The sequence below is a fragment of the Belonocnema kinseyi genome, chromosome 3 (genome assembly GCF_010883055.1).
Source record: "Belonocnema kinseyi isolate 2016_QV_RU_SX_M_011 chromosome 3, B_treatae_v1, whole genome shotgun sequence".
Lineage (NCBI taxonomy): Eukaryota > Metazoa > Arthropoda > Insecta > Hymenoptera > Cynipidae > Belonocnema > Belonocnema kinseyi.
Window position 1 is genome coordinate 91522987 of NC_046659.1, and position 18050 is coordinate 91541036.

At 32.4% G+C, this 18050-nt stretch overlaps 1 protein-coding gene across 1 annotated transcript in view; it reads left to right on the forward strand.

Moving 5' to 3' along the window:
• Positions 1–4010: 4010 nt before the first annotated feature.
• The window catches only part of LOC117169624, a 15070-nt gene continuing 1030 nt past the window's right edge, over positions 4011–18050 (forward strand). The window contains exons 1-2 of the mRNA XM_033356080.1: positions 4011–4145; positions 12604–13268. Coding sequence (XP_033211971.1) covers positions 4115–4145; positions 12604–13268 — 696 coding nt within the window. The 5' untranslated portion in view covers positions 4011–4114. The remainder of the gene's footprint in view (positions 4146–12603; positions 13269–18050) is intronic.

The following is an 18050-nucleotide window of genomic DNA, read 5'->3' on the forward strand; positions in this document are numbered from 1 at the left end:
TCCTCATTTATCTTCCCGTCCCTAGTAAATAAGCTACCAAGGTATACGAACTTATCAACTTGTTCAATTCTCTCATCATTTAATAAAATATTGCATAGCGTTCTTTATTATGAGATAGGTTTCAACTCGATTCAAGGATGTGGTTACGTCAGCTTGACATACCTCCTTACCATGTACGAGTATCCTGGGCAACTCCAGCTAACCCCCATTACCCACCTCAGAAATCGCTCATGCATGCTCTTTATACCTTTGTCTTATCAACGTTCACCGTCCAATTTTTTCCTCCATACAGATTCTCATTGATTCTCATGGAATTTAGATAAAGATTCTCATCATTAGGTTCATTCATCCCCTTCTCATCATCTGCTAACAGAACTACGTCGTCAGCGTATGCTTGAGAGTATAATTTGCTATTACCCGAAATCGTTCCTCCTTTCCCTTTCTACTTTAGCTTCTCCTTTGAGTCTGCCAGCAGGATATTAAATAGTAACGGACTCAAAGGGCATCCTTGCCTTAGACCTCTGCCTGTCCAAAAAACCTGCCCTTTTTTCTGTACTATTTTCACCCTGAACCTGGTTTCAGCAAAAATTTCCTTTATCCTCTCCACCAACTTTTCCTCTACATCCCTCTCTTTCATTGCCTGCCATAGCACTTTTCTGTTCACTGAGTCAAACGCTGCATTGAAATCTACGAATAAAGCGACTAGTTTCCCTTTCTTTCTCCCCAAATTTCTGTTAACTAAGTAGTTAAGTACGTGAATGTTGTCAATAGTTCCCATCCCTTTTCTAATTCTCGTCTGATTATGTGGGATTCTTTTTTTTTGTTCTACCTGACTCTCCAACCTTTTTCTTAAGATTTCTGCATATATTTTATAACCGACTGGCATGAGAGTGATCCCTCTGTATTCCTCTACCTTCTTTTCTTCCCCTTTCTTGACAAACGATATCACTAGCCCTGTCATCCACTCTTCCGGCCACCCTTCCCGTTGCCAGATCTTACATATCCCATCCCTAAACCCTTCTCCTCTATACTTTATCGCCTCGTTCTTCATCCCATCTTGTCGTGTCGCCTTGTTTCTTTTTAACCTATTTATTACGTCATCCACTTTTTCTCTTGTTATTTCGTTCCCTTCCTCCATTTTTCCTTGAACCATCCTACTATTTTCATCTTTGATCTTATTTTGTTCTCCTTATAATGGAACTTTGAAATAACCCGTCCATTCCTCCATTTCTGTTTCTTCATCAGCGGCCTTCCATTCTCCTCTATCCCTATTTATCACATCCCACACCCTACCTTCTTTGATCGCTTTTTCTACTTCTGCTTTATATTCCTCTTTTCTCTTTGTCTTTTTCTTCCCAGCATCTTCTCATGCTTTTTTTTCCACCTGTTATACTCCTCCTTCTCCAGTTCCCCTTTTCTTCATTTTCTTACAAACTTTTTCATTCTCTCTTTACTCTCCCAGCATTCCTCGTCCCACTGGCCTCTCTTTCCCCTTACTCTTTCTTCTTTTGTTTAAACTCTTGTAATTTATCTACCCCCCCCCCCCCCCCCCCCCCCCCCCCCCCCCCCCCCCCGACTCCCATTTTCGTGTTACTTTCATCCCATTTTCCCTTTCTCCCTCTGCCACGCTTACTGACGCCTCTTTTTAGTATAGCTATGGCCGGGAAGTGCTCGGACCCTATTTCATTTCCTACCTTCGTACTCCCTATCATATGCCGCATTCTTTCTTCATCCAAGATGTAGTCTATTACTGTTTCTCCCTTTCCTATGAATGTGATCTCCCCTTCCTCATCCCCTTTCATATTGCCATTACATATAAACTATCCTGTTTCACCTATCATATCTAGTAACTTCTTCACCTCCCTGTCCATCTCTTTATGTTTGGAGTTCCTTATACAGGGTGGACACTCTGGGGCTTAAATACATGGCGAATCGAATGCTACCCGAATTGCGCAATAGCAAGGGAGAAGCCATTATACAGGGGTATTTTCATATTTCGCTCATTTAAAGTTGCATTCGAATCGGCCATTCGGTCAAGTCCGTGCATCTTCGAATCGACTTTATGATAGTTTCCATACTTGCGTTAATGATGAAATGAGACATGTGAACTGAGAAGTAAACGTCAATTTTTTTCTGTGACAATAACATTATGGAATGTCTGCTGAGTGACAAATACTATAAAATAGTAATAATTATCTGCGCTTCCAGTGGGCGAAGAGTGAATTGTGTTTACCACTTTTTTACGGCATAAAAACAGGTATGTTATGAATAGACAGGATATATTTTAAATAAAGTGAATGAAATATTACATGCGTAAACTTTAAATTGACATTACCTACATTTACTTGCAGCGATTAGGGCAAGCAGGTGAATCTGAACATAACCTCGAAAAAATGACAGATCGGCTTATACCATTCAAATGAGTCAGATAATTAATTTTAGACTGATCAATCCCCAGTCTTGGGATAAGATCCAGAGATAACGATTTTTCAACAATGTTGATTAAAATGCACCAATTCTATCTGCATTTCCTTATGTGTATTTCTGCTAGGATCGATCTGTGTAAAAAACAATGGTAACCAAATTTTAAATTCAGAAATAATGTTTAACTTATTAAAATGATTAATAAGTAATGATTGTTCAACTGACAATAAGTAATTATTATATAAATTATGGCTGCTGACACAGTCAGTGATAAACATACAAAACCACCAAACATTTCTTTGGTAAAGAATAATCAATCGAAAGTACAAAAAACATGCCGGGCTGATCTGTCATTTTTTCGAGGTTATGTTCAGATTCACCTGTTTGCCCTAATCGCTGCAAATAAATATAGGTAATGTCAATTTAAAATTTACGCATGTAATATTTCATTCACTTTATTTAAAATATAACCTGTCTATTCATAACATACCTGTTTTTATGCGGTAAAAAAGTGGTAAACACAATTCACTCTACGCCCGCTGGAAGCGCAGATAATTATTGCTATTTTATAGTATTTGTCATACAGCAGACATTCCATAATGTTATTGGCACAGAAAAAAATTGACGTTTACTTCTCAGTTCACATGTCTCATTTCATTATTAATTAAACACTTTTATTATTTATAATTACTATGTAACATAACCTATATTGTTTTGACACTTGTATCCATTTGAAGTTTCGAACGCAACCATGGAAACTAGGATAAACTTGAACCGAAGATGCACGGACTTGACCGAATGGCCGATCCAAATGCAACTGTAAGGGCGCGGAATATGAAAATACCCCTGTATAATGACTTCTCCCCTGCTATTATGCAATTCGGGTAGCATTCGATTCGCCATGTATGTAAGCCCCATCGTGTCCACCCTGTATATGCCTCCTTTTATTTATCCCATAATCCTCCTCCTTGTTCGCCAGTCTATGCATTTAAGTCCCCTCCTATTAAAAACAATTCTTCCTTTTTTTCCTCCATCTACCTCCTTATCACTCTATAGCCTTCCTCTTCCCCTCTTCTTCTGTATACACAAACCACCGCTATTTCTACTTTCCCAATTGTAATTTTTCTTACCATTGTTCCATCCTTTTCCTCCATGTATGTACCTATCTTTTCTCTCTTTTACAGCTAATTCTTTTTTTACCCCTGAAACCATGCCGTTCAACCTTCTCCCTTAGCCATTTTATAAATTCCAAAAGGTCTAATGCAAATCGATGAAGAATTGGCCGAGATATTAAAAAAGATGCTAAGTACATAATGGCATGGATAAAGTTCGAGAAAATATATTCGCGTTGAATCATATCCTCTTCTCGCATTTCTCTAATCAGAGGGAGAAGTTTCTAGAAAGATTGACAAGAACGGTTTCATTGTCTGTGGTTTAAAATACAAGCCTCTTAATAAAGATGGGTATAATTCCTTAAATTATTGTCGTTGGTTACACTTCACCTACTCTTTAGAGGTCAAAAGCAATGAGTCATAGAATAATAGTCTTACTGCGACGTCGAGATCGTATTAAGCGAATTATTTAAATTACTATCCACGATGAGGTCAGTCATGTTTGTGCATTATCAGTGATATAAAAGGGCGTTCGTGACCGGCAGGACCATTAAATCTGTTCATCACACTTCAGCGACATGATCGCCATCCTGATACCATTCTTCCTGGGTAAGTACTCACACTATTCCAATTTAAAAATAAAATTATAATAATATTCAAAATCATATTCTATTCTATTTTATATTCTATATTAAACCCCGACTTATCTTTAAAAAGTGACTGAATTTTCGAAAAATTAAGCTAGCAAGTTTTCATAAACCCGTTAGAATGCTTATTAAATTTTGCGTCGACTAAGCTTTACTTAGAGTGTTTTCGATGAACAGGGGATACCAATGTGAGAAAAACCTACCTAATTTCCATTCCTGACGAAATTTCGAAAGTCCATTTCACAAGGAAAATACTAAGTATCATATTTTTTCGTATATAAACAACACATTATACACAGAATATACATATTCTACACATAATTAATTAGTAATTATTTTTCTCTAGAGATAATCTCAAAATATTGCATACAAAAATATTATGTTCACTACTTTTCCTACACTTTATCTATAGATACATAAACTTATAATTATTTTTGTGTCAATATTATTCTTGCTCTATGCAACAACTTTTTAGGGAAGATATTCAAAACAGAAATATTCTACATAAAAACATTATGAGTAAAACTGTTCCTACACCAAATAGATTTTACATAAATTATTCACCACAGGGGATATAAAAGATAATTTCAGTTATGTTTTGAAGGTTAGTGATGGTAGTGGACTTAACAATATTTGTACAAAATTTTATTCTGAACATTTGCGTTTAACTATCGAAAAATTTCTCATTATCAACGATCTCCGTGTAAGTTTTGTGACAGAACCGAATACGTTCCAAATTTTTTCTAGAACTCTGTCCTAATGTTTTTACGTCGACGTTCTAAAATTCTATTACAATTAAGTTCTAGAAGAAATTAAGAACAATTAGAGACATTTGTCTCTAACGATTGTTACATAAGTATTCTATAAAAAACCAATCACAACCGTTCTATAGAGCAGTATCATACTTTATGCACCATAATACTTTATTGTAAAATATTTATGTGCTAAAAATATTCACTCAGAATGCATTTTGTGCCGAACATATTTTATGTAATAGGATGAGCAAAATATTTGTGTGTGCTCGCTTCGCTCACAAGTTTGAGCGCTCCTAGGGTGCGCGACGGTTGAATCTCGTGCTTCGCGCTCGATAATAGGTTGCCTCGCGCTTCTCGCGCGAGCATAATTACACCTCGCGCTTCGCGCTCGGATGTTTATTCTTTGCATTTGGAATGATTGGAAAAACTTTATCAAAAAGATCTCTTTTAGATGGCAGTATTTATATGTGTCTTCATATTCTGAATTATCTACTTAATTAAGTATAGTTAAAGATTAAGTTTCTCACAGTTCTGCAGGCTTTGAGGTACACATTCTCATCGTGACACTCGCGCTGCGCGCTCGATTTCCGAACAGACATTTGTAAACAGGTTTTTTTTGGATTTTTTTTATCGTAACTTTCGTCGTTTTTCCACATATTTTTTTTCAACGTTATTTTTCACGAATAAAACAAAAAGTATGCGTCCTACCAAGAAGTAATTCTTAACGAAATTGTAGATCTTTTTTGAGATAATGATTTTTGTTAATTCATCTTTTTTTGTATCCTACATAGTTAGTCTACAAAACGGAATTTTTTATTTTCCATTATTTTTTGTGCAATCAAAATTTGAATTTTCGATTTTTGAAGAAAATCTAAAAATTGTTTATGATAACCTTGTAGGGATTTCAAAAAGAAATGTTTTTCTTCTCTTGACTTTTTTGCATATCGTGCGTTTTTCGGCTTTGAATTTTGATTTTCGATTGATTAAAAAAATCTTGAAAACGCTATAACTCTGAGAATTTTCTTTTCATCGAAAAAAGTCATAAGGATAAATTATTTGTTCTTTTCAATACTATAAATATCCGTACATAGAATTTTCAAATTCAGAAAAAAGTGGTCTTAAAAATTTTCAAAATGCGCTCACTTTTTGAATTTTTATCAAAAATGGCTGGTTAACGAACTCGTCCTTTCTTTTAGGACCTAGAAAAAGTGTGCCAAAGATGGATTTGATTCATTCATTTTTTCGAGAGTTATCGTGTTTACGGACGGTCGGACGGACGGATGGAAGAACGTCCGGACGGACAGACAGACAGACGCCATCGGGAAAACCTGATTTTCGGATTCAGGGGGTCTCGAAACGTGGAGATCCGTTGAAAAAGTGTGATGTCAAATTTCCGACAATTCTAATACTTTCTCAATCATAAATGATGAGAATGTAAAAATTGCTTAGAAAATTTGTACTGATTCGAATTGAAAAAAAAAACAGATCATTTTAATCGACTAAACTTGTATTAATCCCCCTCCCAGAGAAAAAATTACAAAATTTCTTTTCTAACGGATTTTAACCGGTTCGGACTATTAAAAATAATAGAACATTATTTACGTTTTAAAAATCTTACAGCGATAATAATTTGTACTTTCAGTCATTGTTTTTTTTTTTTATAACAAAATACATTAACAATAAACATTAATATACAGTCTCGTGAGAAGAAAATAATTTGTTGTCAAACACTTATTGGGATAGATATGCTGACACAAGTGCCAAATACTTAAACATTGTTCACAATTATTATAAATAAATATGCCTAAACAATAGGTATTAAAATTCGAATAAGTAAGTTCTGCCACGTTCACGTTCATTGACTCTGGATTCGGCTGAGAGCAAATAAAATAGATTAGAATAATGGTTTACAATGTGCAAGTAGTTTCAATCTGTTTCAATATGTGATTGATATAAAACTATTTTTTCTCATGGGTCTGTATAATAATGGTTATTATTATGTGTAATGCTTTAAATAATAACAATTAATAACCACAGCTACAAATTTGTATCCCTGTAAAATGTTTTAATCGTAAATAATGTTACATTTTTATTATTTATAAAGTTTTTGCGAGATAAAATTATGACCTTAAGGTTTGTTAACAAAATTTGTTTTTTAAAAGTTATAAATATTAAACCAATTATTCACAATAAATTCATATTTTTGATGAATTTGTATCAACTCAAAGTTCCTTTGCATTGATTTCATTCCATTAAAAATATAATACTTTGATTTTTCCGATTTCCTTATTATTGTATTTTTTTAATAAGCAAAATCAAAAATCGGCAACCTCATGTTCGTAAGCAAATTTAAAAAAGAAATAGGTAATGTTAATCGTCCGACTTTGTATTAATTTTTAACCGTGAAAGAAATAATAACATTTTAACGGTATCAACAAATAATAAACATCAGGTATTAGTTTTTTTCAGTGTATATTCCTGCTCTAAAATTGCTTAATTTTATCGTTAAGATATATGGGTGACCTTAAAAATTTATGACTTGTTGTTTTTAATTGATTTTGTGAAGAAATTTAAATTGCAGACATCTAAAGGCAGAAATAAATTGTTCTTTCTTTCATTATTTTAAAAATTATATTGTCAAAAATGTTCCCGGGTACAATTTTTTTTGTCACTTTTTTTTTATAATAGAAACAAATTATATACAAAATTCATGTTTTAAGCGTTTTCAAGCACAAAAAAGTCTTTCTTGTGGTCTTATTGAAATTATTTTTCCAATTATGTTTTCTAATGACATTTTGTTATTTATCATTATTTGCTCGTTTTATAAACAAATTATGTGAGAAAATGTATATTATAGGCGTTTATGTTAGTGACTGTATTACAGTTATTTCGAAATAACTGAACAATAGTGGTGTTCTTGCTGTTTTAGAAGTCCCTAGTTTTTCATTCGTTCTTGATGAAGGTATTTGAAAGAAACAAAAAATCGTAAGTGATTCCTAAAGGAGAGTCCACAATAGGATTTGAGAAACCGACGTAGCATTGACTTGACATAGCAGTAGCTTGGACGTGATGCGCGCGCAGGTATTTTCAACTGTTTATTTTTACGATTCATGGAAATAAACAGTTCAAAATACATGCGAGCGCATCACGTTCAAGCTACTGCTATGTCAAGTCTACGTCAAGTCAATGCTACGTCGGTTTCTCAAATCCTACATTGTGGACTCTCCTTAGAAAAGCAAGCATCCGTTATGTCTATGTTCATATAAATTGTTTCTAAATTTTATGAATTGAATTGTTCGATAAAAGTTACACAAAAAACATTGACAACATAATTTCAATAAGACTGGAATGAAAGACAAATTTCTTTCTGCTGCCTCTAAACGATTAGAATTCGCATTTCTTGCATAATTTGTTTTAAAAATCATCAAATAATGATCAAAGTGAAAATTTTATCAGGAAGAATTATTGTCAATATAATATCAACAAGAGCAGTGGAAAAAATTATTTTTCTGCTTGCACATGTCTGCAATTTACGTTTGTTTATATAAATTGTTTATAAGTTTAAAAAATAGTTATGAATATTAATAATTTTGCAGAAAGCTTCATGGGCAAATCAAATTTGTTTAAAAAAATATGGATTATTAATTGATTAAATATTTTTATAACCGATAAAAAAACATATTTCAAGTATATTGAAGAGGGCGTCAGGCATTTTAGAGTAAAATCCTGTGATTTAAGAGCTATTTTGTCATATTTTGGTCACACCTTTACCCCTTTCCAATGTCTCGTAGGGGAGGGAAGAAGCCCCCTTTTACTGGGCACAGAGATAATTTTAGTCAAATCTTTATTTCCTTCCAACGTCAGGTGGTGGATTGCAAGGCACCTCTTTGACTGGTCACCGAAATAATGTTTAACAAATCACTACCCCTTTCCAATGCATCCTGGGGGCGGGAAAACACCCCTGTGATTAGCCACAGAAATAATGCTGGTCAAACCCCTACCCCTAATCCCTACACTTTCCATTGTCTCGTGGGGGCGAAAAGGCACACCTTGTGTCTGGTTACAGAAATAATGTTGATTAAACCCCTACCCCTTCCTATCGTCTCGTGGGGGGAGGAAAGGCTCTTCTTTAATGGTCACAGAAATAGTGCTGCTTGCTCCGGCTTGTTCCTATCCCTTTGCAACGTCTTGTAGGGGAGGGCAAAGCACCCCTGTAACTGGAGAGAGAAGTAATGTTAGTCAAACTTCTACTCCTTCCAACGTCTCGTAGTGACCAGGAAGACTCTTCTTTGACTGGTCAAGGAAATAATGTTATGCCAATAATAATATAATAATAAACTAATTATAATAAAAAAAGCTCTAAGAAAGCATCCTGAGGTGATTGTTGTCACCTCCAACTCTCGCGGCCACTTTTTAAGTTTAACAGTGGTAAAGATCGAACTCCAAACTACAGCATGCTCTTAATTTTATTACTGCTACATTATCGAAAAAGATTTCAAACATCGTATTGAATTGTCTTATAACATCCTTATCTCATCAGTCACTTGACTTAGTCCGTGGCTATGATAAAAAACCGAGTTCACTCGAGAAAAAGTTTGAAAAAGAACAATTTTGATCTAATATTGTAATAAAAATTTAATAAAATATATAATAAATATGTAATAATTAACAATAATGTACCAACGGAACATCCACTGTCAACAGGTTTTAATATTAGTGTATTTCTTTCCAAATTTTCCTAATTACCTTATTTATAACCACCATAGAATACACAAAGCTACAAAATGCATATTTTAAGTATGTAATTAGTCCGTATTTATTTCACTTAAATCCCCCAAAATTGAAATAAATTTTTCTCCCTGATTTTTCGAAAACATCCCTAATAAAATATTAATGAATAATAATAATAAAAATAATAAAATAAATTTAAAAAAGAAATAAAAAACTAACAAAATAAAAAATAAGAAAATGCAATTTAAAATAATTAGTTTCTTTCATTATTTAAACTCGGTGTATTTATTATTACCAAACTCAAGGTAATTCTCTTTGCGTGATATTCAAAATGAAATCATTGTTGAATTTGGAATCTTGATTTTGAAATTTAGAAGAAACAAATATTTTTCTATGCAATTTCAAAAGGCAAATATACTAAAACCAACTCGCGAAAAGTGACAAAATTGTGTCGTGAATACTAAAGTGCTCTTGATAAGAAAATACAGGTGTGCATGAATCATTTTTTTTTCAGAAATCAGTAGACAATAATTATTAATTGTTTGCACATACGTGATATTTTCATTTTCACATTTATTTGGATCCAGAGTGACCCTGTTTTTAAGAACTAGCAATACGAAAAATAATTCCTATTCCAAACACGTTGTTTTCAAAAATAACCAAGCTGTTGTCTTCTCGAATAATATTTCAATTTGCGCTAAACAAAAATATTTATAAATGGATGCAGCCGAGTTTAAAATTATTTATGTAAATGCTACATGAATTTTAAAACATGAGGTCACATTTTAATTTAAAAAATGTATTGTTCAGTTTTCCTATAGGAATTCATATCACTTTGCAGATGCATATAGTAAGTAGCTAAAATGTAATAAGAAATTCTATACCCGTATTGAATTTTAATGTACTTTTCTTTTAAATTTGTGATATTTAACTCAGTTTAATTTATTGATAGGATCACAGATTTTTTTCAATTGAGATACTGAAAGGGGATTTGTACACAGATCTTCTACACACAGAACATTCTTTCTTCAAATATAGTTTTCATTTATATTCTAAAGAATTTAACACGTTTTAAACAATTATCTGAATTCAAAGTGTGTTTTTTAATCCGGCTGTTCAGCTCATGGAATTTCAGCGAGCGGAACAAAAATGTAAAAATGTTTAAGATTAATTTTTCGTTTATATGAAATAAAATGCTGTTAGATATTTCGAAAGAGGAAATGCTTTTTTTCTGTGAAAAACTGAATTTTACTCAAATGAATTTGAAGATGTTAATTATTTTTCAATTATCTGAAAGTATGCAGTAAATTATAAAAATTGCTAATGATTTTAAATAAATTGTATACTATAAGGTATTAATCAATTTCAGAAAACTTCTATAGGAATTAAATGATTTTTGAAGATTTAAGAAATTTCAAATGAATTTCCTTAACTTTGCAAGGATAATTGAATAAATTCAGAAGAAGTTTCCAGGTATTTGAAATTCTTTGCAAGAAACCAATACACATTTTAAGAATTAAACTTTTTAAAGATTTTAACAATTAGAAACGAAACGTTTTTTTTCAAATTATGAAAGTATCTTAGTTTTACAAGAATTTTGGAATTTCGAGTTGCACATTCTAATTCTACAATCACATAATTTTTGTTTTCTTCACATTTTCTTAAGAACTATCGTTAAGAGAAAATTGTAATTGAATTGTGGTGTGTCTTCGTAGAAGTGAAAAATTGATCGGGAAAAAATGAGGGAAGTTTGTAAATATAGTTTACCCCGATATAATATTCTTCTTATGTTAGTCAATTACATTGAAACTCTGAGATAGGGCCCCCTGATATAGTTCTTCTGAGAATTGACGCCGCGCCGCAAGTAGGAGTAAAAAGTTCTGGAGGTCGCTTAGGCGTGAACAAAAAAAAAGGTTTTTCTGCGAAACGGCCCTCTATCTGGGTAACTCCCCACTCCTCCAACCCCAAAACCGGCACAGTCTTAGAGTTTCATTTTATTGTCCTTATATTTCTTTTTTTTGCAGTTTCTTCCTCCTAAAGATAATAATTTTACTTACAAATTATAGTATTTGGATCAAAATTCTACAATTTTTTACAAAATTCATACTTTTTGCTTGAAAATTCGACTGTTTTGTTAAAAATGTATCTATTTAGGTAAAAAATTGAACTGTTTTAGTAGAAACTTAACTTTTTGTTGAAAATTCATATTTACCTGTCAAAAATTAAGCTAATATCTTCCTTGGTTGAAAATCTCTTCGGTTAAAAGTTTTACCCTTCTGTCAAAAATGTATTTGATAGAAAATTCATCTTTTTGATTTTAAATTTCATCTCTTTCGATCGAAATTTCATCTTCTATAGTTAAAATATAAAATATTACATTTTTCATTGAGTAAACAGAAAATTCACTTGTTTAGTTAGAAATTTAACAATTTTGTTAAAAAGACATCTATTTTCGTTGAGTTTAATTATTTTGTAGAAAATGTAACTATTTTATTAAAAAGCCATCTGGTTTGGTTTAAAAATTAAGTTTTGTGGTCACCCTATATTGTAAAATATCTTAAACGTTTGAAGATTCAAATGGTAGCCCTAAAAGATTGATAATTTGCCCGTTTGAGTCTTCATAGTTTTAAATGCAAAGCCTATCTAATTTTTTCAAATTTCAAATTTAAACTTCAAATTTAAAGACTCTAAATTTAAAGGCCTTGAAGTTTGGAAGGTTTTAAATTTCTAGTGTTCAAATTTATTTAAATTTTGATGATTAGTCTTATTCTTATCTTGGGATTTTAAAATTTCGTCGCGTTTAAGTTTTGTGGTCTCAATTCTCTTGTTATGTGTTAACGTAAAAAATATTAAAGAGCTTTTGACATAACAGAAACGTAAAATAAATAGATTAAAGATATATGCAAATGAGAAAAAAATACGATTTTTGTTTAGTCGCACAAGTACCAGTTGATGAAAATGCCTGGAAGTTTGGGCCAGAATACACGTTTCAAGTAAATGCAAATTTGACTGCCAACTCTGAAAATGAGGTGGGACTAACATCTAATACCACAGCTCTTCTTCGATGCAGACCTAAAGACACAAATGCATTGAGTTGCCATCTCGAAAATCCAGAATGTTTCAAAAGTACCTATGATAAGACTCAAGGAATCAATTCTACAGAAATTAGGAGGCACCCATTAAGTCTAGATCAATTCGAAATCAACTTTAATAGTACAGGTGTGAATAGTATCGTGGTTCCAAAAAACATATCAATTTTGAATTTGAATATAATCAAGTCCTTTGTAAATCTACTAAGTATTGGGGCCAATTTGAGCGAGAAACAGAATCAGGCAGAATTTGAAGCTAAGGAAAATTCAACCATTGGGGAGTGTAAGGTCAATTTCAAGATAACTCATAAATCAAAGGAACAGAGTGCACGTAAGGACAGTCCATTTGTCTTGGACATTCTACCCCTGCCTGATAAAGTTTCCAAAGGCAGTGTCGAAATTGAGAAGATTCGAAAACTAAAGGACTGTACGAACTTCGTCAATTATTTGTGGGGCAATTTCGGAGACGACAAGGCAAATTCCACTGAGGTTGGCATTGACACGCAACTCGTAAGTATATGTTATTTTAGACCTTTTAAATTTTGGAGAAGTTTATGTCATTTGTTTACAAAAGTGTTTTTAAGCTTTCCAAAAAATGTTAGTTTTATCACTGGTAATTCGAGAATTTCATAGATTAAAACATTTCCATTTACTGCTTCTCCAAGAGGAAGCTTTGTACTGATCTAAATTTTCAAATTTACGTTTTTACATATTTCGATACATATTTGATTTACAAGTAGCTAGAAAATACAATTTTCAGTCATTTAAAAGTGTTTTCTTTTTACTTTGGAAATCAAAAAAAAAATTACCTTTTTTATATGAGAAAAATTTTGTTGATAATAAAAATAAAATCGAATATCTAGTGTATTTGTACGCGTCTTCAACACGCATCGATTGACCTATTGCTGAAGCTTTTATAATCTACCAGTGTTGATGTTATTTCTCGTGTTACAATGATTTTACCGTAAATTTAATTTATTGCACTGCACTTACATCATAAAACTGCACATATATAGTCATTAAGCCGTTTTCTTCATTTTCAAGATAAATTATTTGTAAATACAGTCAAACCTGGATTTAATGTCAATTTTTGGATTGACAGTAACATAAAATCCAGGATCTCAGGGGCATCAGAATCGTTTACTGTAGATTTTACTGCGTGGTAAAAAATATTTTGGAAATTTTTTCTCTAATACGGAGGCCAGGTTTAACTAAATATTTAACGAGAATGAGGAAGAAAGTTTGCTGCGAGGGGCTGGTCACTGAGGTTTCAGGTGACTCCCAGACTTACGAAAGATCCTGTTAGTAGCGTCAACGAAGCAGTTTAGTTAGAAGTCTTCAAGAACAACTCCGATTTTGACAATTTTTTTTTTAATTTTGTTTTTTATAATATTTAAAATCAGAAACCTTTTCGCGGGAGCAAGCAAGTATTTCTATTGTTTAAACAATCATAATGATATTTAAGTGTAAAAATATTTTGTATACGATATTCATCAAAAACTTTTTAAAAACATATATTTATATTTTCTATTCATATTGCAGTCATAAATAGCTAAAAATTAAATCAAACTACAGTAAAAATTTTTCGAATAATTACTTATCATTATTTTTATATAATAGTGCAGTGATATACAAATTAATATAGATAGCATAATTAGAAATGTCTTTATTTATTTATTATTTAAACAATTAATGGTGAGAAATTTAATATTCTATATCAGAAATTAATGAAAATATAATGAAATTTAAATAAATAAAATTTTATGAGGACTTATTCATCAGTTTCTAAAAATATTTTATTAAATGTAAATAATTAAGTGCTGTACTCACATATATAAAAAAAAAAGAAAATTTAATTTTCATTAATATTCTGCGTATCAGATATACGATTAATCGTAGACGATTAATTGCAATGGATAATAGCAATACCACGCTTGTTTATTATGCGAGTAAAACGAATACATTACCTTTTTCATTACCACGCCACGGGGACATTTGATTTATGTTTACTGTCTCTAACAACTTATTACCTTCTTTTCCCTAAATATCCACAAACAACTCTGAAACTATCGATTTCCAAAGTTACTTTCCCATGGTCTCTTTTCATGATAATATCTCGAAGAGAGCAAAATGATTTATAAATAATTATTTCAGAGCTTCAGTAATAACTATAACCCTTGCGAAAAAAATATTATAGGGGATTTAAAAGCATTCAAAATGGGCCGTCCAAAAACACTTGGAAAATATAAATGTGAATATCAATTTTTTGAAATAAAAAAAAAATCAAAATAAATTTTTACAAAATTTTCTTATTCTGAAAGCAGAATAATTGTGTACTAAATAATTTAATTTTCAACCGAAAACATGAATTTCCAACCGAGAAGATGAATTTTTGGGAGAAAAAGGTGAATTAAAAAAATATGAATTTTTAAACAGTCTATTGGATTTTCAACAATAAATGCATTTTCTTTTGAGAAAAATAAATTTGGCCAAAAAATGAAATACTATAATTTTCAATCAAAAATCAATCAAAAAAAACTTTATCAACAAGATCTCTTTTAGATGGCAGTATTTATATGCGTCTTCATATTCTAAATTGTCTACTTAATTAATTATGGTCAAAGATTAAGTTTCTCAAAGCACTGTAGGCTTTGAGGTACACATTCTCATCGTGACACTCGCGCTGCGCGTCCTATCAAGAAGTGATTCTTAACGAAATTGTAGATCTTTTTTGAGGTAACCATTTTTGTTAATTCATCTTTTTTTGTATCCTACATAGTTTGTCCACAAAATGGAATTTTTTATTTTCCATTATTTTTTGTGCAATCAAAATTTGTATTTTCGATTTTTGAAGAAAATCCAAAAATTTTTTATGATAATCTTGTAGGGATTTCAAAAAGAAATGTTTTTCTTCTCTTGACTTTTTTGCATATTGTGCGTTTTTCGGCTTCAAATTTTGATGTTCGGTTGATTGAAAAAATTTTGAAAACGCTATAACTCTGAGAATTTTCTTTGAATCGAAAAAAGTCATAAGGATAAATTGTTTGTCCTTTTCAATACTATAAATATCCGTCCATAGAATTTTCAAATTCAGAAAAAAGTGGTCTCAAAAATTTTCAAAATGCTCTCACTTTTTGAATTTTTATCAAAAATGGCTGGTTAATGAACTCGTCCTTTTTTTTTGGACCTAGAAAAAGTGTGCCAAAGACGAATTTGATTCGTTCATTTTTTCAAGAGTTATCGTGTTTACGGACGGACGGACGGACAGATAGACATACGCCATCATGAAAACCTGATTTTCGGATTCAGTGGGTCTCGAAACGTGGAGGTCCGTTGAAAAAGTGTGATTTCAAATTTCCGACAATTCTAATACTTTCTCAATAATAAATGATGAGAATGTAATAAAAAACAATCAAACAAAAGTCAAGGACTTTAAAAAAACCAAAATTGTCACCAAAGATATCAATTTTCAACCAAAGCCATGCACAAAACAATACATTTTTAACAAAGTACTTCAACTTTTAACCCAATAGTGGAATTTTCGACCAAAATGATTAATTTTATACCTTAAAAGATGAATTTTTAACCAAATATAACACAATAGTGTGTCAAACACATACACACATCTTGACCCACACAGCAAATTTTTACGATGTAAATATATAATTATTAATATACAATTTATTTTAACATTTTGCCTGTTTCATGTATTCATTGATTATACTATGTGGAGGTTAGTAGGAATCTATAAATTCTATTGCGTTGTTCCTTGGTTAGTCCCACAGTTAGTCTCAGTAAGTCTCAGTGCGTCACTAAAAGCCTCGCTCCCGCCGGCCGGTTCGGCGAAATCCCTGTCGAAAAGATTCGTAACTCTGTCAGGAACACTCGGGAGATATAATTCGAGTACCGCGCGATTAACTTTTTGAGGGAGTCTCGTGGTAAGTCACAAGAAACTTGTAGTTAGTCCGAGGGAGGTCTCTAAGAAATCTTCGTTATTCTGGTGGCAGTCATTGTTAGTTTGACTCCCTGATTTCTGAGTGACCAGCCCCTCGGTTTGCTGTTACATGTTAAAATAAATGTGCTTTTCCTGCTTACGTACTTCAAACGTTTGCAGCCCGTTGATCATCTCGTTTGGAAGGAGATCTTTCTCTGAAATAATAGGACCAGGTACCGAATCATCAAAACACGGCACGTCAACACTTCAAGTAGAAAGCACGCACTTTTGTTTATATAGCGCATAATGATGACGCAGTTTCATAACCAGTCACACGAAGAAGTTATTTCACAAAAAATCACTTACTTCCATAAATATTAGATGGATTAACCACCAAAAACACGGTTTTCACCATTCTTAAATTAACACTTGACTGTTTGAGGCTGGGATTTCGATGCCTGAAGTTGATCGGAACTCTCTTTACACTATATGAGACGATCTTATTGTGTTCCAATGGCTAGTTCTTTTCGTTTCAAAACGCCCATAACCTCTTTATCTCTGTCCATCCAATACTTCTTCGTTTTCCTTTTCAAATCGTAGAGCCAATTAGGTAGCTACGACAACGACACAAATTCAGAGGAAATTTGAATTGCCATAAAATAATGACAAGAAATTTTTAAGTTAATAATTAGATTAAACCGTAATATAACATTTTTGATATAAATGAATTAATATTCACTGCTCTTGTTCATGAACATTGCTATAATAACTTCGCAACACTAGAATGATTAGTTCATTACATCGCCCGAAATAACCCGATCAGTCCTCTCGACTTTAGTAGGCATCGGAGGCCCACTGCTGCTCGACGCGAGCGCGCCATCGAGCTTATTCGCGTGTTTCTCCCGCTTCGAGTGAAGTGTTGAAATGTCATGACGCAGTTACAGAGGTAAACCGTTAGGACACACCGACTAGCCGCAATGCTCCTGTTTTGTTACGCGTGAGTGAACACCGCGCATCTCCCGCGGCTCCCCTCACCAATCGCCTCCGCGTGGCGTCAATTCTCGGAAACATTAATTCAAGGATCATTAAATCAAGATTTGACTGTAAAGCTGCGTAAAAAAAGCTGATCTTTTATGTTTTATCCCATAACATTTGACAATAATTGTTTAGGAAGAAAGTCATCATATCGTTGAATTCAGAAGATTTTATACTTTCAGATGCTTTTTAAACAATTGTGGGTCCGGATGCAATAAGGACACATACAATTTTTTCGTGCGAAAACGAAGTCCCCTGGAGGCTTTAGAAAAAATTTTCGAATTTTAATTTTCAAAAGATATATATGGATGTAAAATTTGATT